This window comes from Thamnophis elegans, chromosome 8 (assembly GCF_009769535.1).
Source record: "Thamnophis elegans isolate rThaEle1 chromosome 8, rThaEle1.pri, whole genome shotgun sequence".
In the NCBI taxonomy this organism is placed as follows: Eukaryota; Metazoa; Chordata; class Lepidosauria; order Squamata; family Colubridae; genus Thamnophis; species Thamnophis elegans.
Window position 1 is genome coordinate 80,366,224 of NC_045548.1, and position 26,041 is coordinate 80,392,264.

The 26,041-nt window shown below is 62.4% G+C and overlaps 4 protein-coding genes across 5 annotated transcripts; 1 reads left to right on the top strand and 3 right to left on the bottom strand.

The window, feature by feature from the left end:
- Window positions 1–90: 90 nt before the first annotated feature.
- On the bottom strand, window positions 91–2,991 carry LOC116512786 (cytochrome c1, heme protein, mitochondrial). Its single transcript, XM_032223449.1, has 7 exons — window positions 2,854–2,991; window positions 1,902–2,095; window positions 1,345–1,471; window positions 964–1,121; window positions 700–860; window positions 523–623; window positions 91–414 (listed from the first exon to the last, which is right to left on the bottom strand). Exons 1-7 carry the CDS (start codon window positions 2,947–2,949, stop codon window positions 310–312), a joined length of 942 nt encoding a protein of 313 aa, XP_032079340.1. The 5' UTR covers window positions 2,950–2,991; the 3' UTR covers window positions 91–309.
- A 2,962-nt stretch (window positions 2,992–5,953) lies between these two features.
- Window positions 5,954–10,597, bottom strand: GPAA1 (glycosylphosphatidylinositol anchor attachment 1). The gene is made up of 12 exons (XM_032223422.1): window positions 10,452–10,597; window positions 10,163–10,345; window positions 9,973–10,084; window positions 9,741–9,891; window positions 9,553–9,654; window positions 9,059–9,255; window positions 8,653–8,849; window positions 8,408–8,561; window positions 7,912–8,004; window positions 7,525–7,721; window positions 7,239–7,409; window positions 5,954–6,553 (listed from the first exon to the last, which is right to left on the bottom strand). Exons 1-12 carry the CDS (start codon window positions 10,523–10,525, stop codon window positions 6,310–6,312), a joined length of 1,875 nt encoding a protein of 624 aa, XP_032079313.1. The 5' UTR covers window positions 10,526–10,597; the 3' UTR covers window positions 5,954–6,309.
- A 209-nt stretch (window positions 10,598–10,806) lies between these two features.
- Window positions 10,807–11,847, bottom strand: EXOSC4 (exosome component 4). The gene is made up of 3 exons (XM_032223451.1): window positions 11,626–11,847; window positions 11,321–11,527; window positions 10,807–11,232 (listed from the first exon to the last, which is right to left on the bottom strand). Exons 1-3 carry the CDS (start codon window positions 11,794–11,796, stop codon window positions 10,873–10,875), a joined length of 738 nt encoding a protein of 245 aa, XP_032079342.1. The 5' UTR covers window positions 11,797–11,847; the 3' UTR covers window positions 10,807–10,872.
- An 11-nt stretch (window positions 11,848–11,858) lies between these two features.
- On the top strand, window positions 11,859–24,342 carry OPLAH (5-oxoprolinase, ATP-hydrolysing). Of its 2 annotated transcripts, XM_032223415.1 has the most exons (26): window positions 11,869–12,168; window positions 12,481–12,672; window positions 13,346–13,454; window positions 13,559–13,682; window positions 14,158–14,353; window positions 14,893–15,058; window positions 15,135–15,273; window positions 15,509–15,576; window positions 15,658–15,911; window positions 16,201–16,313; window positions 16,535–16,705; window positions 16,785–16,922; window positions 17,029–17,167; window positions 18,866–18,978; window positions 19,187–19,338; window positions 19,416–19,576; window positions 19,722–19,823; window positions 19,992–20,166; window positions 20,269–20,453; window positions 20,885–21,031; window positions 21,856–21,990; window positions 22,118–22,267; window positions 22,603–22,760; window positions 23,076–23,236; window positions 23,578–23,675; window positions 23,762–24,342. In XM_032223415.1, the coding sequence occupies exons 1-26, from the start codon at window positions 11,995–11,997 to the stop codon at window positions 23,921–23,923; spliced, it is 3,882 nt and encodes a 1,293-aa protein (XP_032079306.1). In that variant the 5' UTR covers window positions 11,869–11,994; the 3' UTR covers window positions 23,924–24,342. The 2 variants fall into 2 exon arrangements, with proteins under 2 accessions (XP_032079305.1, XP_032079306.1); XM_032223414.1 differs by lacking the exon at window positions 14,158–14,353 and having other exon boundaries at window positions 11,859–12,168; window positions 14,862–15,058.
- Window positions 24,343–26,041: the final 1,699 nt, after the last annotated feature.

Consider the following 26,041-nt stretch of genomic DNA (forward strand, 5'->3'; position numbering starts at 1 on the left):
GTGCGAGGGGGTGGGGGAGGGGCAGGAATGGCCGCAACGGAGGCCAGGGGACCTTCGGGCTGAGGGGACGCCTCAAGAAAGCAACCAGCATCTGATTGAAGAAACACGTTTATTGGGTGCCTGCCACCCCTTACCCCAGGGTCCTCTTGCCAAGGCTGCGAGAGGGACTGGGCGAATGGTGAGAGACATTAAATAGCAGCCAGCGCACTCGGGAGAAGCAGCCATTTCCCCCCCTCCCCGCCCAGCCACACGAAGGACGAAGCGCCATCAGCGCTCTGGCACCGGAGGCGGGTCTGCCTCACCCAGAGGTCAGTCACGACGCTGGTAGAACATTTTCCTGCTGAGCGCAACCGAAAACTTGTGCTTTGTCATCAAGTACACAAAGGGAATCACCACGGATGCAATCAGTATTGTCTGAGGGAAGAGAGGAGAAACCGTCACGGAGTCGCCCCGAGGCACCGCCCTGCGGCCATGTATGCTCTGCCCCACCCCATCGGGCCACCACCAGCAGAGAACACGCACCTTGAGGCCTAGCCGCTTGCGGTCATCGAATTCCGGTTCTCCTGCCCATCGTAAGAAGGTGCAGACGTCCTTTGCAACCTGTGACATGGTGGCAGGCGTCCCTGTAAAGGAGCAGAGGCAGGTGACCCCCCAGCCCAGTCAAGGAAAAGGCCTCCTGCCACCCCAAAGGCTACTCACCGTCATCGTACTCCAGAATATCGTTGTAGAGGGGAGGAGCCATGGCTATTGCTTGTCCGGGGAAGTAGGGGTTGTAGTAAAGCCCCTCTCGCATAGTCACGCCACCAGGGGGGTCGCAATAGCCAGTGAGAAGGGAGTAGACGTAGTCCTCACCCCCATGCCTGAAAGGGAAGCGCAGTGAGGGCCCAGCTCTTCCAAGCCTCTCCTCTGCTTGGCAATGCCAACTGCCAAACTCTGCCCAGGCCCCACCTCAGGCAGGATTACCTGGCTTTGAGAATGAGGGTGAGGTCAGGAGGCAGGGCCCCGTTGTTCGCCGCCCGTGCCGCTTCAGCGTTGGGGTAAGGGTTGGGGAAGCGATCAAACAGCTTGCCAGATCGCGTGTACATCTCGCCGTTCTCGTTGGGTCCATCCAGCACCTCCACCTAAAGGGCGAGAGGCCGGCCTCGCTTGGCAATCCTCCACCTTCCCCAGAGAAGGGCCAGCTGTCTCTGTCCACCTCCCTCCGTCACCACCTCCGCTCCCCAGGAGCGTGACAAGGCCACCTGCCCCACCTCTTGAAGGCAGGAACCACACGAGGCAGCCCAGAGCAGCGCCCACGACATCCGAGCCAGGGTCAACATCGACCCCACTGCACGCTTGGCTTACCTCCTCAGCCAGGGCCTTGGCTTCCTCTTCGGTGTGGGTAGCACCCACAAGATTGCGAAAGGCCATGTACTCCATGCTGTGGCAAGCGGAGCACACCTGTTTGTAGACCTGGTAGCCACGCCGGACGCTGTGGACACGAATGTTTCCTTCAGGCCAGAAGCCTCGCAAGGCAGTGCTTACTAACAAGCCAGCCATTGAAACAGGAAGCAGGCAGGCAAGCACAGGAACATCCGGTTTCCTCCGGTGGGGGCAATGGCACTGCCCAAGACAGTGAATTGGCTTCCACTGAATTGGCCCGGTGTGCCCAATGCCGGAGGAGGGAGGCAGCTGGGCGAAGCAGAGGACCAAGGGAGCTCAGACATGACTGGACTGCAGGCAGGCAGAACACGGGTGCAGGAACAGCAAAGGAAGTGGAGGCACTAAAGGACTCCCCAGGTGCCACCGGACCGGGTGGGACATGCAAAGAGAAAGTCTGGCAGCCGCTTCCTAGCCAGGGGGGGCCAAGCAAACTCAAGTGGGACCCCAGGCGAGCTCTGTTGGGCTACGGACCCACCCACCTGCTATGATCCAGGGCAGTCAGGAGGCCACCGTGGCTCCAGGGGTAACTGGGTGGATGAAGCTCCAATTCCGAGGCATTCACAGATCTCTGGAGGGCCCAGACCAGTCCTGCCCCGCCGACGGTCACAACGCCCAGAGCGCCGAGGGCTACCCGCTTGCCCCGGGACAGGCCCGCCAGGGACGCCAGGTTGGCCTGCAAAGAAAGGCAGCTGAGCGGATCTCCCACAAGCGAAAGGGCGCCTCGCTCCTCCAAACCAGGCGGGAAGACCTCCGAGGCCACCGGCCACATACGGCTGGAACTCCCCAAGGGCCAGTCCCTGTTCTCCCTTCAGTCCGCTGCTTTGCTGGATTCCTCTGGATTCCCAAGGATTACGGCTGTCTGTTCAAAATGAACTGCCCCCCCCTCCCCCCAGATCCCCTGCAGAGTCCGTGGGAGGGAATCAGGCCAGAGTTTCTCAGCCTTGGCAGCCTGAAGATGGGCGGACTACAACTCCCAGAATGCCCCAGCCTCTAGGGAATCCCGGGAGTCCCCCCCATCTCCCAAGCTCTGGGGCAATCCGGACCTCTCAAACGCCGCTCCAGCCAGGGGGGCGGAGGGGCCCCTGGGCCAGGGGGGGTGGGCCTGGGGGCTGCAGAGGCCTGTCACGGGGGGGGGGGCGGCTGGAGCTGCTTCCCGATCTCCCCCCTGGGGGCTCCTGGAGCCGAAGGGGGGAGCGAAGGGCGGGGCTGCCTCCCTGCCCGCCGGACTCTCCGCAGCGGCCGCCCGATGGATGCCGCATCCCGCCCGGCGCCCGCCAAGGACGGCCCTTCCTCCCCGCAGCGGCACGGGCCCCGAGGGACGCGGGCGGGGGGCGGCCGGTGCAGGAGCGGCGTGACCTTGGGGCGGGAGGCGACCGGCGCCCGGGCGGGAGGGGGGGACCGGCGCGCGCCGCCCGCGCCGCCCGGCCATACCCGCGGATGGGGGCCTCCGGGCAGGGCCGGGACCAGGAAGCGGCCCCGGGAACGCGCCAGGCTCCTCGCCGCCGCCGCCGCCGCCACCGCAGCCATCTTGGGGGGAGAGGAGGCGAGCGAGCTTTCCCACAAGGCGCCGCGCGGCGGAAGTGCGAGCGTAGCTTCCGAGCGACGCCCTGCCAGGCTGCGGGCGGGCTAGAGCGGCGGTCTCCGCAGGACACGTGACGCCGGGCGGACGTACGAATCCTCAAGAGGAGCCCCCTTCCGCCTGCTCGCGGGCCTGCAGCGCTTCGGCAGGACGGAGGGCGGAACCTGAAACAGAGCTGGAAGGGATCTTGGAGGTCATCTGTTCAACCCCTTGTTCCCAAGCAGGAGGCGCAGTGCCGGTTCAGGCAGACAATCCAACGATGAAGCACCCACAGTTTCTGGTGGCAAGCAGTCCCACTGGTCAATTTTTCTGAGTTTCTCCTCAATTCCTGGTTGCTTCTCTCCTTGAGGAGTTTCCATCCGTTGTTTTCTTCTCTTGATTTTCGGTGCTTCGGAGAAGAGGTTGCAAAACACCTTTTCTCTTTTTTTGGCAACAGCCGCTCAAATACTGGAATGCTATCAGGTCCCCCTCTGGTCCTTCTCTTCTCCAGACTGGCCAAACAGGCCTTGAACCATCCTAGTTGCTCCTCCTCCCTGCACTTTCTCTCCCCCCCCCCCCCCCAATATATTTTTTATTATTTTTACATTTAAAACAATGCAGTGCCGCGAAGTCGAAGTGGCCATACCTTCGCATTATATACAGCTACTCTCAAACATTGACAATTAGCCTACTTAATACATTGTCTACCCTTCTGTCCAATCACAATGTATGCACTTTGTTCCAGTCTTGTCACCTTGTCTTATACCAGTCATAAAATCTGTTCCAGACTTCAAAACATTCTGATTTATTTTTAAGTTTAAGGGTGAGCCTATCTGCTTCCGCACAGGCCAACACTTTTCTGATTATACCTAGCTCTGATTTTTTTTCCAGGATTGTGCATAAGTTATGCGCGCTGCAGTTAGTACATGTATAATTAAATAAAGTGTATCTTTCTTGAACCCCTCCGGTATTATACCTAGGAGAAAAATGTTCAGTTTAACCAAGATTTGGTCTCCCACCATTTGTTCTAACCACGATTGAATCATTTTCCCATAATGTTTTGCCTCATTGCACGTCCACCACATATGATAAAAAGTGCCTGGTATTTTTTTACACTTCCAACAATTTGGGGCCAGATTTTTAAACATTTTGGAGAGCCGTGCTGGGGGGAGATGCCATCTGTAGAACATCTTATAAAGATTTTCCTTATACCCCGCAGCCATTGATCGTTTCTGATTAAGTATCCAAACTTAGCCAATTCCACATTGTAACCGAAGTTTTTCGCCCAGGTGATCAGTTTCTTTGACATGTTCCTCCTCTAGCTTGTATTCCAAGAAAAATCTATACAACACTTTGATCAGCCTGTTTTCTGTCTGTATCAAAAGTTTATCTAATGTTGTGTAGTCTTTGGCAATATCTTCCTTCTTCCTCTCCTGTGCAAACCTTGACTGTGTCTGTAAATAAGACCACCATTCTACTTGTACCCCTTGTGATGCCAATTCTAATCTAGTTTTGATCTCCCCCTGTCTGTTCAATAACTCTTTATATGCAACTATATTTTCCATATTAACTAAATTTGGACGTATGTATGCTTCCATCGTAGATAGGCAAATGGGTATTTTGGTGTAGCGGTCGTGTTTAATTTTGTTCCATATTAATAACAGGGACTGTCTGATATAATGTCTACTGAGATACGTATGTGCAGGTCCTTTTTCATACCAAAGGAAGGGATGCCATCTTACTTGGAGGTCATGGCCTTCCAATTTGAGTAATCTTTTATTTCTCAACATTATCCATTCTCTTAGCCATGTTAGGGTGGCCACAGTATAATAAAGTTCCCAATCTGGTACGCCAAATCCTCCTTTTTCCTTAGTGTCTTGCATTGCCTTGAGTTCTATTCTTGGTTTTCTTCCCTGCCAAATAAATTTCGATACTAGTTGATTTAAATCCTTAAAAAAACCTTTTTTCTAATTTAATGGGAATATTCTGAAATAGGAAAAGAAATTTTGGTTCATTTTTATGACTGCGATCCTACCCATCAGGGACAATTGTAGGTTTTTCCACCTTTCTAAGTCTTAGTTTTATTGATCAAATTAGTATAGTTATCTTCTTTGACGGTCACACACCTCGCAGATAAACGTATATACCAAGATATTTGACTTTTTTGACAGTTTGGATAATTTCTTCGTTAACTCCTCTTTCGCTTTTGATGTCATATTTTTAACCAGCATTTTAGTCTTAGTCATATTTAAACCTGCTATTTTCTCATACTCTGTCAGTTCCTCAATGAGTTTCATACCAGACTTTATAGGATCCTCTAACACAAACACTAGATCGTCCACAAAGGCCTGTAACTTAAATTGTTCTTTTTTTATTTCTAGTCCCTTTATCTGTTCCTCTTTACGTAATTCCTGGCTAAAACTTCTAAGGTTAATATAAACAGCAGCGGAGATAGGGGAGTCTCTGCACTTTTTCTAGTCTCAACATCTTTTTTTGCAATGCGGGGACCAAAGCTGGATGCAAGATTCCACGGGTGGCCTTACTAGAGGCTTCCTAAAGCCATGTTGATTCTATGCCTGTTCATGCAATCGAGGATTATGGCAGATTTTTGGGCTGCTGCTGCAGCACACGGGAGGCTCCTGTTAAGGGATCGTCCACTGGGACCCCCTGGTCCCTCCCAGTTCCTGTTTTTGATCCGGATTTTTCCTAATCTGTACTTCTTGTCCCTTTGGTTCTCCCCTCCTAAGTGTAAAGCCTTGCTTTTCTCCACATAAAATTTCATTTTGTTGGGTAGCACCCATTGTTTAAGTTCAATTTCCTTCTTTTAAACTCATTGTTCAAGAGCCCCAGCTCGTCCTTCACCCTCTGAAGCGTCAGTGTTGCAATGGCCTGAAGGCCTCATTGATTCAGGGTTTGCGAGTGCCTGAAATACGACCCAGGGGAGGGGGGGAGGAGCGCACAGCAATCCGCACGACAACTTCCAAAGTGTTTATTTTGTCAAAATCTTTTCCAGGCAAACCACAGCTCCCCCCTCCCTCCCAGCCCTCCGGACAGTCTTTCTGGCTTCATTGTAACCACAGCAAAGGCCAAGAGAATCAGGGGCCCCTCTGGGCCCCAAGCCAACCTCTACAGCCTGTCCAGAGCGGGTCCCAGCCTGCAGCCAGCCAGACCTTCAACGTTGCGAGCTTGGCAGCCGCCACCTTCTTGCCCTCTTGGAGAGCTCTGTGGTCACCAGCAGCTGCTGTGCAGGAGGGGCCCCCGGGCTCCCCCTCCCTGGTCCACTTCAAGGCCTCGCTGGCCTCTGGTTGGCAGTGCCCGGGGGAGGGGAGCTACTTCCAGAAGAGCACGTTCCAGAAGAGCAGCCAGCAGGGGTACACAAACATGGCCACGAAGGGAAAGACGATGGAGCCGTAGAGGTAGTGGTCCAGCAGCCCCTCGGCAATCACCTGGAGGAAGCGCTGCCAGCCCTCCAGGGGCGAAATGGGATACTCCATCAGCTCTTGGTACAGGAAGATGCAGAGGAGGAGAGTGACGGCCGGGGTGACCAGCAGCAGCAGCCCCGCGTACAGGTACCTGCGGGGGAGAGGGGGCTCCTGATCACGCTCACCTGGCCCAGGCCCTAAGCCCAGCACCCCCCACCCCACCCCCCGAGAGCCGGCAGATGCCTCCCACTGGGCACCTGCCAGCTCTCTGCTGACCGGATCAACAGGCCCAGAGGACCTTGCATGGATGCAGGGCCCAAGCACTGCCAAGGCAGCTGGTTGGTTGGGCTGGAGCTGCTTGCCCACTTTGCAGGCTTACACCGTGGCCTGCCTGGCACTGCCCCCTCCCTGCACTCTCTCTCTTTCCCAGTATGCAATGGAGCCAGTCTGCAAAGGTTCTGAGTCTTCGCCCATCGACTAACAATTCCTTCGCCCGTGAAGCAGAAAAAACAGAGAACGGCCGTCTGCGCTGCTCCGGTCCCTGCTTTTGGCCGCAACCGTTCTGCACTGAGCTTTGGAGGCAGCGAGGGTGGGGGGTTTTCATGCTTCTGAAAACTCTGGCTTCCTTAGTGCCAGTCTTTGGCAGCCAGAGATGGTTCCAGCTCTGGGGCACCAGAGAACGGCCCTCAGTCCAAAGCCCCCCCCCCCTTTCTCCCTGGAGAATCTCTGCCCTGGGGAAGCAGCCCCCACCGCCCTGTGACCGCATGACCTCCCCCCCACCCCCAACTGCTGCTTCAGAGGCCCTGCAGCTTCGCCGTCTCTGCCGTGGGACCTACCTGGGCCCCGTGGGCTGCACAATCGCCACCACGGGCGCCATGGTGACCGTCAGCAGGAACCCCAGGGAGAAGTTGATGAGGGCGACGCAGCTGAGCTGCATGGCCAGGTAGAGCAGCGCAAACAGCTTCAGCATCATCCAGCCCTGGTTGCTCCCCGAGCCCATCAAGACTCTGCAAGGCAGGAGGAAGCCCGGTTGGTCCGGCCGGAATCCCCCAGCGCCTCGTCTTCCTGCTCAGCCCCGGGGGCAGCCCCTCGCAGAAGGCCAGGCCCCCACCCCACTGTTACCTGTGTGTGTTGTGGGGCAAGGCCAGCCCGGCCACGTAGATCCCGATGCTGGTGAGCACCACAGCCTCCGACTCAGAGACCGGGAAGTGTTCGGTGGCCACCTTCTGCCCCCAGACGGGCATAAAGTACAGCGCCAGGCCTGTGGCGTGGCAGATGAGCAGCGGGGGGATCAGGGTCAGCACGCTGGGCCTCGGGTCCTGTCCCGAGAGAGGAGGGCAGGAGCTTAGGGGGGGGGGGGGGGACTCGCTCCACCCCCAAAGCGAAGGACGGCTGAGCCGGAGCTGGCTGGAGAGGGTGAGAGCAGACCGAGCCCACGGGGCAACTCCTCTGCCCGACAAACACAACGGCCCCCCTTCTCAAGGGCTGCCGATTCCTGTCACAACCCACCTCCACAGGAGCAGGACTCGAAGCTTGGTCTCCATCGCAGAGTTGGCTCCTGTCACTGTCGAAGCTGCTCAGCTTCACCCACAAGTCCAGGGCGTTGAGGGAGGGAGGAGTCCAGGAAAACAGGCGTGACACAGGCAGGCCCCAAACCCCAACACCCGGGCTGCCCCCGCCGGCATTTTGGAGAAGAGGGTTCCTCCCTGTACCCTCTGGACCAGAGGCGGCCCCCAGCCTCTCACACCAAGCCCCCCCCTACTGGATGGGCAGAGACCGGGGCCCCCCTCTCCCACCGCCCAGGTTCCTGCAGTGTCCCCAAAGGACTCAGATGGGATCCCCACATGGCTCTTCAGCGCCCCACTTTCAAGCAGGAGCCCCAGCCCAGAAATCTCCCCCCCCCCAAAGTGTACCTCCAGGAAGGCTGACGTAGGTTTCGCAGCCCCTTCCTGGGGAGCAGGGCCACCCGCTTTCCTGGCTGGGGGCCTCCACTGTGGGAGGATATCTTGAGGACGAGGATGAGGATGAGGAAGCCGAAGGCCGGCATGTAGAGCCCGATGGAGACGAAGCGGGAGAGCGAAGGGAGCAGGTAGAAGAAGTAGGACTGGTGCAGCCGCTCCAGCAGGTTGTTCAGCTTCCGGAAGATGCCCTCAAAGGTCCTGGGGGAAGAGCACAGAGGGGCTTGCGGCTTCCCGTCCCCGGGGGCTCCCGGCGGCCCCTGCCCGGACCTCCGCCTGCTCCGACACTCACACGCCCATCATGCCCATGTCAAACTTGTATTGGCGGAAGCTGTTGATGCCTCGGATGGTGATGGCCTCGATGTGGTAGCGGAGGAAGAGGCCGTGGTCCCCCTGGGGGTGGCCCGAGCCCTGCTTCAGCACCATCAGCAGCAGCGTCTGGAGGGAGTGCAGGTAGGCCGGCAGGGAGTCCCAGTCCGAGCGCTGCAGCTGCGGGGGGGGGGGGGGCAGGCAGAGAAGGCTTTCAGCAGGGCAGGTCCTGTCTTCCGGTGCCCCCCCCGAGAGCTCGGCAGAAGAGAGGGGCACCACCACGGAGAGATCCTGTCTCAGCCTGCCCACCTGCCTGCTCAATCATTGCTGAGCCGGACTCTCCGGCCTGGGGGAGCTGAAGGCTCCAGGACCCCCCCCCCCCCGCGTACCTTGCCTTGGATGGTGCACAGCAGCCCGTTCTTCTGGCAGAAGGAGTAGAAGAGGTTGACCAGGTCCAGGTTGGGCAGCTGCCCGTTCAGCCCCTCCACGGCCACGTCGAAGCTGGTGATGACGTCACTGCTCAGCTCCAGAGAGATGGCGGCCTGGATGGCCCCCGCTCGCCCAAACGTCCCCGACGAATGGGTCTCTGCAGAGGACACAATGCTTGCCTGGGCGCCTTGCTCAGACCAGCCGGACGGTAAGGTTCCCTAGTGGCTGGATTCAGAGACCCTGGGCGCCTCCGCCAGAAGCCAGGGACTTCCGAAGGGGCCGAGGAGCACGAGGCCAGCTCACCTTTACTGAAAGGACCGGGAGTCCTGCTGGTTTCAAGGGGAGCCTTTGCTAGCAGCCGGACAGGCTGTACCCCAAGTGGGGGAGCGAGTGCCGCGAAAGGAAAGGCCTGGAAGTCTGGGGCAAAGGGGGGAAGCACCCAGCGGACCCCTACCCGTGACGTTGACGTCGTGGTAAGCCTCCAGCCAGGCCTCCATGCCGATCAGGTCGTGTTCGTTGACCAGGAAGATGATGTCCTTGGCCCAGTAGACCTGACCTGGCGAGGGAGGGAGGGAGGGAGGGGAAGCTCAGCACCGGCTCTCCTCCCCCCACCCCCCGCGACTGCCCCCCCCCCCGACTCACCGCGGAAATGCGCGGCCAGGGCCAGCATGAGCCCCACCGCCTGGCTGTTCCGCGGCTGCCCGTCGCTGCAGGGCACGCTCAGCACCAGGGACTCGGTGCTGGCTGCGCGCGGGGCGCGGAGGATCCCGTAGACGTTGGTCCCTTTCACGGCCTGCGCGGGGAGAGAAGAGGATGGGAGGCCCGTGGCCGCCCCCGCCGCCCCCCCCGCCACCCCCCGCAGCCCCCGCCGTACGTATCTCTCGCGCGCCTCGTCCGGGAAGGGCAGCGTCCGGGAGAAGCTCTGCGCGTACACCTCCAGCCCCAGCGCCCGCAGGCTCTTCTCCAGCCAGGCCACCGGCAGCGCCCTGCGGGGAGAGGGGCGCATGGGCCGCCAAGCCCCCCGAGCCCGCCCGCCCCCCGCCCCGCCCCGCCCCGCGACTCACCCGCCGGCCTTCTTGCGCTGGGCGGCGAAGTCCCGGGCGAGGGCCAGGGCGCGGTCCCCGCGGGCGAAGCGCTCCTCCACCATGGTGGAGCCCATGGCGTTCTCCGACATGGCGGCGCGCAGCGCCAGCGGCTGGAAGGCCAGGCCCAGGAACCAGCCCAGCCCGGCCACGAAGCTCAGCGCGCTGCGGGCGAGAGAGGAGGGGGAGAGGGAGAGCGGCTCAGGCGAGGGGCGGGCGGGCGAGGGGCGGCTGGAGAGACCCCCGCCCCCCGCCCCGTCCCCGTCCCCACCAGAGCGGCGCGTGCAGGCGGAGCAGCAGCCGGGAGAGCGCGCGGCGCCAGTGCGGGTCCGACAGCAGCCCCATGGCGCCCGGGCAGCCGGCAGATGCAGCGGCGGCGGCGGCGAGGAAGCGCCGCCCCGGAAGACGCGCACGCTCCGCCCGGCGCAGAGGAGGAGCCTCGCAGCCCCCAGCGCGGAACCGGCGTCTCCCCCGGACTTCTCGGCTGCAGACCCGGCGTTGCCCCGGGAGCCCCCGAGAAAGGGCCGCCTGCAGCGGAGGCAGCTCTCCCGGAAGGCCGCGCGTGGATGCCCGTCGGCCCGAATCCCTCTTGCCCGCCCGGCTTCGCAAGAGACTCCAGGAGGCGCTTGTTGGTTGGAGACGTTTATTTGAGGGGTGGGGGGGGGTACAGAGGAGCAGTCCGGGGCGGCCCCTCAGGTCCCGGCCAGGGCGGCCCCTTGGCGCAGGTGCTCGCGCACCACCTGGTCGAGCACGGCGTGGACGTCCAGGCAGGCCTTGCGGGCGGCCTCGGCGATGCGCTCCAGGTGGTCCTCGTGCAGCCGGCCGTTCATCTCCAGCAGGGCGATCTGGCCGGCCTTGGGCAGCAGCGCCAGCGCCACCTGCGGCCCCCCGGCCGCCTCCTCCACGTAGTTCAGGTCGGCCAGCGCGCTCTCCTCCACGAAGCCCGCCGAACTGGCGCAGACGTAATCCCGCAGCGGGATCCCGGCGTCGATCACGGCCAGGGTGGCGGCGTTGACCGAGGCGCAGTAGTTGCCGCCGTCCGCCTGCAAGATCTGAAGGCGGCCCAGCGGCGGTCAGCGCCCCGTGCTCGCCGCCCCGCCCGCCCGCCCGCCCGCCCGCCGGCCGCCCCCGTGGCCTCACCTGCACGTAGATGTCGATCTGGGAGCGCGGGAAGAGGCGCGTGAGGATGGCGGCCTCGAAGGTCTGCTTCAGGTGCAGCGTCATCTCGCTGGACTTGCGGTCGCCGTGGGGCCGCCGCTTGCGCTCGCCCGTGCTGAAGGTGGCCATGCTGAACTGGCAGTTGACCAGCGCCTGGTCCGGCAGCGCCTTGCTCCGGGAGCCGCGCATCTGCGGGGGAGACAGGCGCAGGCAGGCAGCGGACCGGCTTAGCGCCCCCTTCGGCTGCCCCCCAGCCGGTCCGGCGGCCCCAGCCCCGCAGCCCCTACCTCGTGGGGCCCGTAGACGACGGCCAGCGCCTTGGTGTTGCCCTGCTCCAGGTAGGCGGAGCCGTCGGCCTGCGCGAAGACCCCCATGCGGGCGCGGATCTGGCGGAGCTCGCCGGCGCGCCGCCCGTCCACGCGGTAGCCCTGCTCCGACAGCAGCTCCAACCCCGCCATGGCCGCCCGCTTCCCGGCCTGCCCCGCGCCCCGACGGGAGGGGCCCCGCAGGCGCCGCCCCCTCGCCTCCCCGCGCGCGCAGCACCGCCCCGCCCGCCCCGCCGCCGCCGCCGAGAAGTCGTTGGGGGAACGGCGCGCCGCCTCCGCTGCGAAAGTCTCCCGTCCGCTCTGCCTTCCGTCCCGCTTGCCTCCTTCGCCATGGCTGCTCCGCTGCCGGGCAAGTTCCAGTTCGCCATCGACCGCGGCGGCACCTTCACCGACCTCTTCGCCCGCTGCCCCGACGGCAAGATCCGCGTGATGAAGCTGCTCTCCGAAGACCCGGCCAACTACCGCGACGCGCCCACCGAGGGCATCCGCCGCATCCTGCAAGAGGTCAGAGCGGCCGCTCTCCCCGTCCCTGCCGCCGCCTTCGCTGACGTGCCCGGACCCGTCGCCTCGCAGCAGCCGTCGGCGCTTCCCCGCAGTAGAGGGCGAGGGTCTGCCACGGGCTCCCCCCTGTGGCTGTGCAGCAGACCTGCGGGGGAAGGCCAAGGACGCCCCCCCTTCTGTTATCCCCCAACCCATTGAGGCCCCGATCCCTGGCGCTGTGCCTGCCCCGTTTCTGGACTCCCGGGGGGGGGGGGGTTGCGGGGAGGGGAGGCTCTGGGGGAAGCCGCCTGCCAGGTCCACCCTTCCCTTCAGCAGGAGTGCGGGGTCCCCTTCCCCAAAGACCAGCCGCTCGACACCTCCTGCATCGAGTGGATCCGGATGGGCACCACAGTGGCCACCAATGCCCTCCTGGAGCGGAAGGGCGAGCGCTCTGCCCTGCTGGTCACCAAGGGCTTCCGGGACCTGCTCTACATCGGCAACCAGGCGCGGCCCAGCATCTTTGACCTGGTCAGTGCGCTGAGCTTCAGATTCATGCACGCAGAAACACACCCACACATGTGCCCCCAACCCCCCTTCCCGACTCTGCTGTGTCTTCCCTGGGAGGGCTGATCTCCGTGCCAGCTGGTGCCACCTTCCCCCAGCAGCAGGGAGGGTGGGTGCTAGGCTGCACCTGGGATTGGCAGGATTGGTACCCAAGTCAGTGGGGGGAATTGGTTGGCTGGAAGCCCCCCCTTCCAGTGTGCCTAGGGGGTGGGGGGCATGAGCAGCTTTGCTCCCACCCCAACACTTCCGCACTCTCCTGGGGCCTCCTGGGCCAATGAGGCAGGGGTGGGAGGGGGGCTGACTGAGACTGGCTCCTCCTCCTCTGCTGGCCCAGCCCTCCTTCCTGCCCCCTCCTCCCTGGTCCTCCAGGCCGCACAGCCTCGGGGCCCCCTCCTGTTCTGAGAGCTGCAGAACAGCTGCAGACACCAAGGCCACCCCAGATGTGCTTGGCCCTCCTTTTGCCCATCTGTGCCCCAATGGGTGTGGCCTCCCAGTTGCCCCAGTAAGGCTGGAGACCCAGCCTGGCCCTTCTCCTGGCACGGGGTCTTTCCTGCTTTTCCTGTCTGCTGCCCCCAAGCGCACAGACCCAGCCCTGAAGCCCGCTCTCCCCACGGGCCTCCTGTCCTCTCTGCCCCAGGAGGTCCGAATGCCAGAGGTCCTGTACGAGACGGTGGTCGAGGTGGACGAGCGCCTGGTGCTCCATCGCGACGGCTGCCCACTCTTTGGTTCCGGGCAGTGTGTGACAGGTGCGGGTGGCAGCCAAGCACTTGGGCAAGGGGGGGCGGGGGTTGCGGTGGGGAAGAGCTGGACGCAGCCTCTGGAGGGCAGATGTGGGCCCTTCTCCCCCCAGGCGTGACCGGAGAGGCGCTGGTGGTGAAGCAGCCTGTAAACCTCCTTGCCCTGCGAGTGGAGCTGGAGGCGCTGCTGGCACGGGGCATCCACAGTCTGGCCGTGGTCCTGCTGCACTCCTACCTGTGAGTTCCGTGCCTGGGGAGGGGCGCCTTGACCCCGCAGGGCAGCCCCCAGCAGGGCGACCCACGGGCATGGAAGGAGCCCCCTTGGTGCCATGGCAGGCAGGCGTAGAAACTGGGCTGCTCATCTGGGCTGCTGGCAGCTGAGAGAGAAGGCAGCTGGGAGAGGCAACCTCTGGGTGCCAAGGGCTGCATTTAGCAGCTGGGCATCGATGAGGTTGGCACAAGCTAGGCAGGAGGTGACTTTGGGCGGCTTTGAGAGTCTCCTGCTGGCCGCTGGTTGATGGGTGGAAAGGCTGGCGGTGGCCGGAGTGGAGGGGCCGGGAGAGTCCAGATCTCCCTTCAGTGGCTGGGGCTGAGCCCTGAGCACACCACCCGGCAAGGGGGCATCTTTCCCCACGCGGCCCATGCCAGCTGGCCCAGAGTGGCACCTGGTCATCGGAGGCCTGCGGGGGTCAGCCTTGGGTGTCTCTGACAGGTGGCCTGACCATGAGCAGCAGGTGGGCGCCCTGGCCCGGGAGCTGGGCTTCCGGCAGGTCTCGCTGTCATCCGAGGTGATGCCCATGGTGCGCATGGTGCCCCGTGGCTACACCGCCTGCATAGACGCCTACCTGACCCCCTGCATCCTCCGCTACCTGCAGAGCTTCCGGGACGGCTTTGCTTCGCAGCTGCAGGTGAGAAGGGGGGAGGGGGCATTGGCTTGAACCGGCCCCCAGGGCTCCCCTCGCTCCCCTGCAGTCGTTTGCAGCAACCCAGGTGGTTGCGCTAAGGCAGACGGGGCCTCGTTTGAGCTTTGTGAAGCGTTGCACGGGAAGCGTCACACACAGGCGTGAGTTGTGAGTGGTGCTCCAAGTGTGCAGTAATTGGGCTGCTCTCTGGCCTCCACCCTAGCAGCCAGGCGGGTGAGAAGTCCCTCTGGCTGTCCTTCCGGCACACTTGGCGCTCCTTGGGTCAGACTTGGGCACCTCCCCTCAGTCCCGGGGAAAGAAGGGCCCCACTTGCCCTGACGGGGCAGGGAGGGTCCACCGGCATTCAAAGCAGAGGGGGGCGGAGGGGGAGATGTTCCCTTGGGGCTCAGGGAGTTTTTCCGGGGGCCGTAGGCTCTCAGGACACTGGACCCCAAAGGGCTTTTGAAGGGATGGCGAAGGCAACTGCCCCAAATTCCCTCCTCGGTCCCTCCAGCCTTGCCGCCTCCCGCTCTCCCTCCCCGCAGAGCGTGCCGGTTGCATTCATGCGTTCGGACGGTGGCCTGACTCCGATGGAGGCTTTCAGCGGCTCTCGGGCCATCCTCTCAGGCCCTGCTGGGGGAGTCGTGGGCTATGCGGTCACCAGTTACCACCGTGCGGAAGGGCGTCCGGTCATCGGGTTCGACATGGGCGGTGAGTGGTGGGAGCGGAGGGGCTTCGTGGCCTGTCCGTAGCAGGGTGGGGGAGGACTCACCGCATCCTCTTGCAGGCACCTCCACCGACGTGAGCCGCTATGCCGGAGAGTACGAACATATCTTTGAGGCCACCATTGCTGGCATCAGCATCCAGGTGCCGCAGTTGGACATCAACACGGTGGCTGCCGGGGGCGGCTCCCGCCTCTTCTTCAGGTGAGCGTCCTGCCTCGGGTCCCCAGGGAGGCCGCAGGAAGGCTGCCGATGATTCGTCCTCCATCTTCCTTTGAGTGGGGACGGATGAAAAGCAGCCTCTGGCCCTGCGAGCAGGAAAGGGGTCCCAGCCACCTTTTGGCCCCTTCCCCTTCAAGGCCTCTAAGTTTGGGGAGGGGGAGGCTGTTGGATGCCAGCTGCTCTCCTAAATTCCCCCCTCTCCACTTCTCCCCGAAAGGTCCGGGCTGTTCGTCGTGGGCCCCGAGTCCGCAGGCGCCTTCCCCGGCCCCGCCTGCTACCGGAAGGGTGAGGGAGCTGCATTGCGTCATTCTGGGTGAGGGGGTTGGGCAGCAGGTCATTGGTGGCACCCTTCTTTTTTTGTGGCAGGGGGGCCGCTGACCGTGACGGATGCCAACCTGTGCCTGGGCCGCCTCCTGCCCAGCCACTTTCCTCACATCTTTGGGCCTGACGAGAAGCAGCCGCTGTCGCATGGGGCCTCCCTGCAGGCTTTCCGAGCCCTGACGGCTGAGGTGAAGGCCTCTGGGGAAGCCTGGCCTGACCTCAGCGTTGAGGAGGTGGCCATGGGCTTCATCCAGGTGGCCAACGAAGCCATGTGCAGGCCCATCCGGGCCCTGACGCAGGTACCGACTCCTCCTCGGCCCCCTCCTCACTCCCCAGAAAGGGCCCTGCTGGACTCCACGGGGCCCCTCGGACCGGGGCGCAGGGGACTGCAGGTGGAGGCCCCGTTGAGCAGCGGCACTCCGCCCTGGAAGGGTTCGAAGAGCGCTGTGAAGAAACGGCTGCTCTGAGCTGGCCCGGAAAGCGAAACACAAGGGGGCCCCGGGGGCAGCTGAGCCTGGACCTGCCCTCCCATCCCTCCACCCCAGAGCGGGGCCTGCCCCCAACTGTGCTGTTCCTCCCTCTCGTTAGGCCCGGGGCCACGACACCTCTCGCCACGTCCTGGCCTGCTTCGGAGGGGCCGGGGGCCAGCATGCCTGCGCCATCGCCCGGGCACTGGGCATGAGCTCGGTCTTCATCCACAAGTAGGTTCCTGGTGAGGGAGGAGGCCGTCCTGGAAGGGGTGGTACCAGTGGTGCATTTGCCAAGCAGGCCTCTTCCTCTGCCACCACACGCAGGGGGCACACCGGTGTCCCTGTCCCAGGGAAGGGGAGCCCGTGGCCTTGGTCAGCTTTGCCCTCCCAGGTCGAAAGAAGGGAGGGGCTTTTGCCTGCCACTCTGCAGGGTCTCCCCTTCCTCCCCACAGGCATAGTGGGGTCCTGTCGGCCTACGGGATGGCCCTGGCAGACATCGTCCACGAGACGCAGGAGCCCTGCTCACTGGTCTACGAGCCAGCCTCCTTCGCCCAGCTGGACCTGCGGATGGCTGCCCTGGAGGAGGCCTGTGTGCAGGCCTTGGAGGCCCAGGGCTTTACCAGGTGGGTCCCCAGGGGCCGGGAGGGGGCGGCTTTGGCATCCAGGGTGAAAGATGTCAAGCCCCCCCCCCTCTGCCTGCAGGTCCCAGATCACCACCGAGGCCTTCTTGCACCTACGCTACCAGCGGACTGACTGCGCCCTCATGTGCTCGGCCAAGGGCTACCCGGCCTTCGCCGGCACCTGCAGCCGCGGAGACTTTGGTGCAGCCTTTGCCAATAGGTCAGTGGCATAACCCCCCACCCCCCCACCCGGGAAAAGGGCTTGCGGGGCCCCTCCCTCTGGGGAGCAGGAGAGGTCTTGATGCTGACCCTGCCCTCTCGCCCAGGTATCGGCAGGAATTCGGCTTCACCATCCCCAAGCGAGCCATCCTGGTGGACGACGTGCGGGTGAGGGGCATGGCCTGCTGTGGGATGGGCCAGGAAAAGCCTCAGCCGGTTTGCAAAGAGCCCCCCAACCTGGAAATGGTACGACTCCCCCCTTGGCTCCAGGCTGGGCCTCCCTACCAGAACTGCAGGTGCCTTTCAGCTTTGGCCCCCTGGGCCCTCGCAGTCCTCCCAGGGCCCTTCCCGCAAGGCACCCGGTTGAACGCCTGGTGGGAAGCCACCGCTGGGACTGGCATCGGCCCAACGTGGTTCCAGCTGCTTCCAGGGTTTCATTCCCAACTGGCACAATGCTGGCACAAACCAACCAGGGAGGGTCTCCCGACCCCAAACAGTTTGAAGGGACAAAGGTTAAAGGCCACCCGAGCAAAGGGGGCTGCTGTGTGAATGCAGCCGTTGGGGGGCCTGCCCCTCTCCTGCCTCCCCACTCCAGAATCCCAGATGGGAGGGGCAGCAGCGCTCCTTCAGGGGTCTCCCAGAGACAACCCCCCTCCCCCCCCCGCCTCTTCCCTCTCCTGGTCCTATTGCCGTTTCCACCGTGTGAGCCCTGGGCATTTCCCCACAAGGCAAAGAACGGTGGGATGTTTCCACCGGAAGAAGCACTTTGCCCCTCCCCCTCTTGAAGTTGGCTTTGCTGGTTTCTGCCTCCCTCCCCTCCCCCTCCCTGCATCACCAGAAACCCCCCTCCCTCCCCCAAGGGTCCTCTGGGGCTTTGTGCCCTTCCTCAATCTTCCGGCTTTGCCTTTGCTGCTTTCCTGCCACCCTGGACCTGGCAGGAGCTCCTCAGCGCCCTTCTGCGTGGGGGGGGTGGTTGTTGTGCTGCGCCAGGTGGCTTTGGAAGGGTGGCAAGGGCACGTTCCCCCAACTCAACCCCCTCCCCCCCCCCGGGAAAAGCTGAGCAGCTCCAGGCACAGCTCCTGGCAGCCCCCACGTGCTTCGAGCCTTTGCCAGGTGCTGCCAGCAGAGGTGGGCGTTCTTCTCTCGCCTGCCTGGAGTGGCTGAGAAGAAGCTGTGGGGGGGGGGGGGTGTTAAGGGAGACTTTCTCTGGGGCAAGGAGGTGGACCTTGTTCCCTTTAAAACATGTTGAGTGATGGGAGGGGAGGGCATTCCCTGGCAGCTCCCTCTTGGCTCCTGCCCTCCAAAGGCTGAAAGAGTCTTTTGTCCGGTCCTGGCATCAGGTCTTCCTCCCCACCCCCACAGCGTTGGTTCTTCTCAGTCCTCTGGCAGAGGCCCATCGTCCACAGCGATGAAGACGGGGGCTCTGAGGCACACCTGGGACTTCGGCCGAGAGAGTTCAGGGCCCCAACCCAGATCCTCTCTGAGGGCCCCCCCCTTGGTCCTCCTGTCTGGGCCCCTTTCATGCAGAGGAGACTCGAGCCTTTTTGGGGGGGTGAGGGTCTGAGAAGCCCCTCCCTCCCTCCCTCCCTGCCAGCCCAGCCCCGAAGTTCCTTTAGCCTTTTTGCTTTCTGCTATGGATATCAAGCCCCTTGCCGGTCCCTTCCTTGGAGACTGCACCCCCTGCCCTGTCCTGCCCAGGGAACAAAGTCCAGGGCTCCTCAGCCTTTGGAGCTGCCCGGAGGGGGGCTCTCCTTCGTTCCCCCCCTTCCCAGAAATTCTGGCCCGGGGGGGAGGGGCAGTTTGGGAGAGCAGCTTCCGAATGATGCCAGTCGGGTACGGTGGCAAGGGGGAGGCTGCAGGGTGAGCTAGGTGTTGGGCAAAAGCAGCCAAAGAGCTGGGCCAGCCGGGGGGGCTTCTGTGTGATGAGCCCCTCCCCACCTACAGGTCACCCGCTGTTACTTTGAGGGGGGCTACCAGGACACCCCCGTTTACCTGCTGGAGAACCTCTTCCACGGCCACTCCATCCCTGGCCCCAGCATCCTGGTGGACAAGAACAGGTGAGGGGGGGGCTTTGGGGGGGGCACGCGGTTAGGCTTAGAGCAGAAAAGCAGTTACGGAGGCGGGGAGGAAATAAAAGGCCAGCTGTGGCTTCCGGGGTCCTTGGGTGACGCTCTCTGCCCACTGCTGGTGGTCCAGGGGAGATGCGGGCGAGGGGGCTGTGTGACCCAGGGGAAGCCCCTGAAGGGCCCCTTCATGCCCCTGCAGCACCATCCTGGTGGAGCCCGGCTGCACAGCCTCCCTGACGGCCCTGGGGGACATCTGCATCGCGGTGGGCTCGGGGTCCTTCCGTCCAATTGGGCCTGAGCTTGACCCTGTCCAGCTGTCCATCTTCTCCCACCGCTTCATGAGCATTGCAGGTGAGCGCTCCCCCCTCCCCCAGGGGCAGGATGGGCCCCGGGGCCCCTAGAGAACAGCCCCCGCTTTTCCCAAGCAGAGCAGATGGGCAGAGTCCTGCAGCGCACGGCCATCTCCACCAACATCAAGGAGCGCCTGGACTTCTCCTGCGCCCTCTTTGGGCCGGACGGGGGGCTGGTCTCCAATGCCCCCCACATCCCCGTCCACCTGGGAGCCATGCAGGAGACGGTGCAATTCCAGGTAGGCACCACCAGAGAGCCGCCTCTGGGTGGGGCGGGGGGAACTTTCTGCAGGGTGAGGGGCTGCCCCCAGACCTCCATGGGGGCCCGCAGCTGCAAGGGAGGCTTCTCTCCCACCCACCCCATTTTCGCTTCACCCGCTGCAGATCCAGCACCTGGGCCCCGACCTTCACAAGGGGGACGTGATCCTGAGCAACCACCCCTGCGCTGGGGGCAGCCACCTGCCCGACCTGACGGTCATCACCCCCGTGAGTCCCCCGTCCCCCGCAGAGCGTTCCCTGAGGTGGGCCCTGGGCTTCTCCCGGGGAGGAGAGTTGGGGGGGGGGTTGTGGAGGCAGGGGGGGGACTTGCACCTGGCATGCAGCCCCCCTGGCTGCCTCCCTGCCCCCTTGTGGAGCGGCTGCTGCTTGTTGCAGGTCTTCTGGGAGGAGGAGCCCAGGCCCATCTTCTTCGTGGCCAGCCGGGGTCACCATGCCGACATTGGGGGGATCACCCCGGGCTCCATGCCCCCCCACTCCCACTGCCTCCAGGAGGAGGGGGCCATCTTCATCTCCTTCAAGCTGGTGAAGGAGGGCATCTTCCAAGAGGAAGGTGGGTCTCTGGGGAGGGGAGGGGGCTTCGGTTCTCCAGGCGGGGGGGGGGGGGGCTGTGCCCCCCGCTCCAAATGCCACCGTGGAGCTGCTTCCCTTGCAGCCGTCACCGCAGCCCTCGTGGCCCCTGGCCAACAGCCCGGCAGCAGCGGCACCCGCAGCCTCCAGGACAACCTGTCCGACCTGCGTGCCCAGGTGGCCGCCAATCAGAGGGGGATCCAGTTGGTGGAGGAGCTGATTGAGCAGTATGGGTTGGGCGTGGTTCAGGCGTACATGGGCCACATTCAGGTGAGGAAGGGTCTCGCCCCTCCTGGTTCGACTCGCCCCCTGCTTGGAGGTATTCAAAGACCCGGTGGGAGGTCTGCCCCGTTACACGCCCAGAGGAGGGTCAAGAGGGAGTTGGGGACCCCCCCTCCAATGCTTATGGTGGGCTCATCTGCTGTGGTTGGGGTCACTTTCTGGAAGGGGAGGGGACGCCCCTCTGCTTAACGGGCCCCGGTGCAAACAGGCCTCCCGCATTCAGCACCAGAGGCTCCCAGGACTGGCCTATTCCACACTGGAGAGGGCAGTTCGGGCTGCTTCCCCTGAAGACTTCTGGGCCCCCGAGGGTGGGGGCAGCGGTGTGGAGCCCACCTGGGGTGCTCTCCCTGGCGGGATGGGGAGGATTCTGCCACCCAAGAGTCCCGGCGGTCTCGGCTCTTCCCTGGCTGTGCCCTCAGGCCAATGCGGAGATCGCCGTCCGAACAATGCTGAGGAAGTTTGCCACACGCCGTGGACACGTGGACCAACCGCTGCAGGTGGAGGCCAAGGACTTCATGGACGACGGCAGCCCCATTTGTCTCCGGGTGACCGTGGATCCACAGAAGGTGAGCGTGTCACGGAATCCTGGGGCTGGGAGGGGTCTTCGTGGTTGCCTGCTCCTGGGTCCCCGACCCTCGGGCAGCGGTCCACTGCCAGGCCTTGAGCCGTTTGGAACCGGGCCGCATAACTGGTGGGCCAGCGCACATCCCTATTGGCAGGAGCGGAGGGGGAGCACATGTGTGAGTGGCAGGTATTTTGGCCCACTCTTTATGCAGAAAGATCTCCTCCCTCCCGCCATGCCTCCCTCCCCTGTGCCAGTCCGCAAAGATGGAAAGGTTGGGGAACTCTGAGCTAGTCAGTGCAGGAGCGGGAAGGAGCTGAGCAGGGATTCTTCCTTGGGGTGTGTTGGGGGGGACACAGGCAACAGCGCTAGCAGTGGTTAGGTTCACCAACAAAACCGTGACGGACAAATGCGCTCTGACAAAACTGCAACTGACATATGCGCGCTGCTAAAACCGCTAATTGATTTTAGACAAATGCGTGCCGACAAAATCGTGTCATCAACAAACTACATAGTGGGACACGTATACGTACGTTATAACCCTAACCCTAACCCTAAAATTTTTTTGATTTTATTGTGCTTGTCATCGCGCTTTTATCGTTGCGCTTTTGTCGTCGCGATTTTGACGTCACGTTTTAATCGGTGCTATTTTGTCGGCGCGCATATGTCTATCGCACAATTGTCAGGTCACACAGTGGTTGTAGCTGCCTTCTTTGCTGCATGAGCCCCCCCCGGGGGGGGGGGAGCCAATCTGAGAAGGATTGAGAGCAGCAGTGAACTTGGATGGGGGAGGGCTAATGGAACCTCTGCCCCCCCCCTTTCCCCCAGGGCACTGCACTGTTTGACTTCACAGGGACCGGCCAGGAGGTGTATGGGAACTGGAACGCCCCCCGTGCCATCACCCTCTCCGCCCTGATCTACTGCTTGCGCTGCATGGTGGGCGAGGACATCCCCCTCAACCAGGTGCAGAGGGAGGGGGCTAACCCTCATCCTCAACAGAGCTGGTGGGTGGGGGGCTGTCGAGCAGAAGTTGGGCTGGGGACTGTCTGGATCAGGAGGGCCTGAAGTGTCCCCTGCTACTTCCTCATAGGGCTGCCTGTCCCCCGTGCGCATCGTGGTCCCCGAGAGCTCTATCCTTCACCCCTCCCTGGATGCTGGCGTGGTGGGGGGCAACGTGCTGACCTCCCAGAGGGTGGTGGATGTTATCTTCCGGGCGTTCGAAGTCTGTGCCGCCTCACAGGTGAGGGGAGTGCAGAAAGGCCAGGTTGGGGTCTCACACTTGGTTTGGGGTCACGCAGCTTCTCCACCAGGGCATTGGCGGCCTCGTGCAGATGCCAGCTGGGCCAGGAAGCTCTTTGGTTCTGTGAATCTGACAAGTGGCTGAGAGCAGGGAAGTCCAGAGGCCCCGCCTTGTCCCTGTGCCACCTGGGGAGACTCCTGGGAGCGTTTCCACCATCTCCGAGACCGGGAGTCTCCTTCCCCCAAAGTGGGGCCTTTCCTCTCCGCCCTGCGGTGGGGGAGGGCTTCTGCAGCTGGCCAGAGAGCCCCCATTCCATCCCCTTCCCCGTCCCCCAGGGCTGCATGAACAACGTCACCTTTGGGAACAAGGACATCAGCTACTACGAGACGGTGGCCGGAGGGGCCGGGGCGGGGCCTGACTGGCATGGCCGCAGTGGGGTGCACACCCACATGACCAACACCCGCATCACTGATCCAGAGATCCTGGAGAAACGGTGGGTGCAGACGGAACCTGAAGGGGGCGCTGTTGGCATCTGGTCCTGGGCAATGAGCCTCCTCCTCCCACAGGGATTCAAGGAAGGTGGGGATGACCGGCAGGTGTGGGGTGGGGTGTCTGCCCTGGCAAGCCGGCTCACTCCGGGTGCTCCTTTTCCAAGACCTCTGCCGTCTCCCCCCCCCCCGTTGATCCCCCCCACTCCGAGTTCTCACCCCAAGGCAGGCAGCTGGTGTGTGTGTGTGTGTGTGTGTTGGCTGTCCATACCCTCAGTGTATTGTGCAGCAGGAGTTTGGCTCTCTTCCTCCTCCCCCAGGTATCCAGTGGTCCTGCGAACCTTCCAGCTGGCGCCAGACACAGGGGGGGCTGGGCTGTTCCAGGGAGGGTCCGGGGTCCGGCGAGAGCTGCAGTTCCGGGAGGAGATGGTGGTGTCCGTGCTGAGCGAGCGCCGGGCTTTCCAGCCCTATGGGCTGCAAGGTGGGGGCTCCTGGGGCTCCTGGGCTGACCTGGGAGGTCCCGGCGTGTCTGCCGGTGGGGCTCTTGTTCTGCCCCTCTCTCAGCGGTGGGCTGAACGTACAAAATCACAGGGTGGGAAGGGACGTGGCGGGTGCTTCCCTGCTCAATGGGGCAGCCCCAGAGCGTCTCCGCCAGCTCTCCACCCAGCCTCCGTTGGACCTGGTGGGGAGGCCAGGGTGGGCTTGGGGCCCCAGAGGGGTGGCCGGGAGGGAGGAGAGGGAAGGTTTGCCCTGCAGGGCTGGATGGGGCTTGTCCGGCATCTCCTCTCACCCCCAGACGGTCCCTTCTGCCCTTTCGGACAGGGGGCGATCCGGGATCCCCAGGCCTGAACCTGCTGATCCGGCACAACGGACGGACCATGAACCTGGGCGGAAAGATGTCCGTGGAAGTGCACCCTGGGGTGAGGCTCCCTGAGCGTCTCCCCACCCTGCTGCTCTCTCCCGGAAGCCGCCCTCTTGAGGGGTCTCTCTTCTTCCCTTGTCCCAGGACGTCTTCTGCCTGCAGAGCCCAGGCGGAGGGGGCTTTGGACGGCCCCCCCAACGCTTGGCCAAGGAGTCTGAGGAGACCAGGCACCGGGCCCAGCTCTTCAGGGAACGGGGCAGTTTCTACTACTACAGCCGGTCACAGGAGATGCTGGATGGGCCCTGAAGCAGCCCCTGAGGAAGGGGGGCCGGGGAGGGGGGGCAGAGGATGGCCCCTGGCTGAGCAGGATGGAAAGATGGGAGGAGAAGCAGGGAAGTTTCACTTCTCACCGCAAGGGGGCAGCAGAGACCAGCTTTCTTCCTTTCCGTCCCTTGGGAAGCGGGAGTAGATATTCTCTGCTAAAGGCTGGTTCTACTGCTCTTGCCCCCTTCCCTCCTCTTTTCTGCTTGCACTCCTCTCGCCCAGAGAGAGGGGGGGACTACTTTGCTCTCTTCTCGACTGCTGCAGATGCCACTCTCTTGCAGCCCCCCCCTTCCTGCGTGTGCGGTGGGATGGATGCCACCCAGGCCTCCCCCTTGGCAGAGGGGGGGGGTGGGCAGATCCATAGCACAGCTTCACAAGAATAAAGTTAGAGTCTCCTTGGAGTCCCTGAAGTCCTTTCTGTTCCCGCAGACCACCCGGCTGGTGTGCCAAGCTCTTTTGCTCAGGGCTGCTGCCCACCAGGCAGGCCCAGGATGGAGCCCAGCTCTTCCTACACCTGAGCTCCCCCCGCGTGAGTTCTGGCCCAACAGCCCCTCCCTGTGTGTCTCTTGACAGGTGGAGGGGCAGAGGGCCACCCTCGGGGTTGCTTTGCCACGGGGGCACGGGGCCCTGATGATGCTGGAGTGCCAACGCCGTGAGTGGCTGTGGCTTCCGGGGGGCCACCGGAGGCAGCCCAGGAGTGCATCGCTTAGTCCAAGCGGGTGGAGATTGGGCTGTCTCACACACACACACACACACACACACAGCCTTTGCTCATGGCGGGCGAAGGAACCGAAGGGCGAGTCCAGGGATGGCAGGTCATGACTCCAACAATGAATGCGGCTTGCTTCGGCCTGTGGCATCCCATGCAGAGCCTGGCCATCTCCAGACGTTGGCAGCCTCTCGTGGTGCAGAGTGGCATTGGTGATCTGGGCATCATTAGTACCCAGGTGGTGCCATAGCTCCTGCCAGCGGTTTGTGTCCCCCGGCAGGTGCCTGCAGCTCTCTTCTCTGCAAGGGGGCAACTGTCTTCTGCCACACCTGGAATGACCCTCAGGAAGGTGGGGCCGTGGCTGCAAGGGCGCCAGTTGTGCACGCACCTCCCCCACCCCCCAGGACCCAATACTTGGTCAAGTACAAAAGGCTTCTGTGAGAGGCATTTCCACACTGGTCATCCACATGCCCCCCCCCCCTGCCCAGTCACCATCATCTGAAGATGCAATTTTGGTGGTTCTTTAAGGGACTGAGGCAAGGAGGCCAATCTTCCTGTCGCTTTGTCTTGATGAATAAAAAATATCAAAATCAGTGATGAAAATTGTAAGAACCCTGATGAGGATGTTTCGTGTTGCATCCAAAAGTGATGATGGCTGTCGGATTAGCATAAGAAGAGGCCCTGCTGTGTTGGAATTGGTTGGGAAAGAAAATGATACGGCCACACTTGGAATCCTGCATCCAGTTTTGGTCCTTGCGATGTGGAGACTCTGGAAGGAGTGCAGAGAAGAGCAACAGAAACTATTAAGGGACTGGAGGCTGAAACATGAAGAACGGTTGCTGGGATTAGGCATGTCTAGTCTAGAGAAAAGGGGGGCTGCCACAAAGAAGAAGGGCTCAACCTATTGTCCGAAGCACCTGAAAGCAGAACGAAGCAATGGATGGAAACTAATCAAAGATTCAACCTAGAACTAAGAAGCAGCTTCCTAACAGAACAATCAGTGGAACGTCTCTCCTCCAGAGGTTCTGGGAGCTCCATCACTGGAGGGGTTTAAGAAGAGACTGGACAATCAGTTGTCCAAGATGGTCTAGGGTCTCCTGCTTGAGCAGGGGGTTGGGCTAGATGATCTCCAATGTCCCTCCCAACTCTTGAAACTATTCCAAGAAGGACACGTGAAAGACAAAATTAATTGGATAGTTATGGACAGGCGCCACTCAAAAGGAAGCAGGATTAATTTTTGCATCTTGGGAGCTACGAACCAGAGGGAGGGAATCAAGGTTTCCGCAGGCCTCCCACTGCCGCGAGTGCGGGCTTTGGGAAAAAGATGAAGCTGCAGGTCAGTTGAGGAAATGCTGAGACCTTCTGAAAACCACCTAATGGCCACTTCAATC

Coding starts and splice junctions, on each gene's coding strand:
- LOC116512786 (XM_032223449.1), bottom strand. CDS start 2,949: ATGGCTGCGGTGGCGGCGGCGGCGGCGGCGAGGAGCCTGGCGCGTTCC. Junction 1,122..1,344: donor CCAAGGCCCTGGCTGAGGAG/GTAAGCCAAGCG, acceptor CTCGCCCTTTAG/GTGGAGGTGCTGGATGGACC. Junction 415..522: donor GCAAGCGGCTAGGCCTCAAG/GTGCGTGTTCTC, acceptor CTCTTCCCTCAG/ACAATACTGATTGCATCCGT.
- GPAA1 (XM_032223422.1), bottom strand. CDS start 10,525: ATGGGGCTGCTGTCGGACCCGCACTGGCGCCGCGCGCTCTCCCGGCTG. Junction 9,256..9,552: donor CCACGACGTCAACGTCACGG/GTAGGGGTCCGC, acceptor TGTCCTCTGCAG/AGACCCATTCGTCGGGGACG. Junction 7,410..7,524: donor TTGCCCCACAACACACACAG/GTAACAGTGGGG, acceptor CCTGCCTTGCAG/AGTCTTGATGGGCTCGGGGA.
- EXOSC4 (XM_032223451.1), bottom strand. CDS start 11,796: ATGGCGGGGTTGGAGCTGCTGTCGGAGCAGGGCTACCGCGTGGACGGG. Junction 11,528..11,625: donor TCGTCTACGGGCCCCACGAG/GTAGGGGCTGCG, acceptor TCTCCCCCGCAG/ATGCGCGGCTCCCGGAGCAA. Junction 11,233..11,320: donor AGATCGACATCTACGTGCAG/GTGAGGCCACGG, acceptor GGCCGCCTTCAG/ATCTTGCAGGCGGACGGCGG.
- OPLAH (XM_032223415.1), top strand. CDS start 11,995: ATGGCTGCTCCGCTGCCGGGCAAGTTCCAGTTCGCCATCGACCGCGGC. Junction 15,274..15,508: donor GGCTCCCGCCTCTTCTTCAG/GTGAGCGTCCTG, acceptor TCTCCCCGAAAG/GTCCGGGCTGTTCGTCGTGG. Junction 22,761..23,075: donor CCAGAGATCCTGGAGAAACG/GTGGGTGCAGAC, acceptor CTCCTCCCCCAG/GTATCCAGTGGTCCTGCGAA.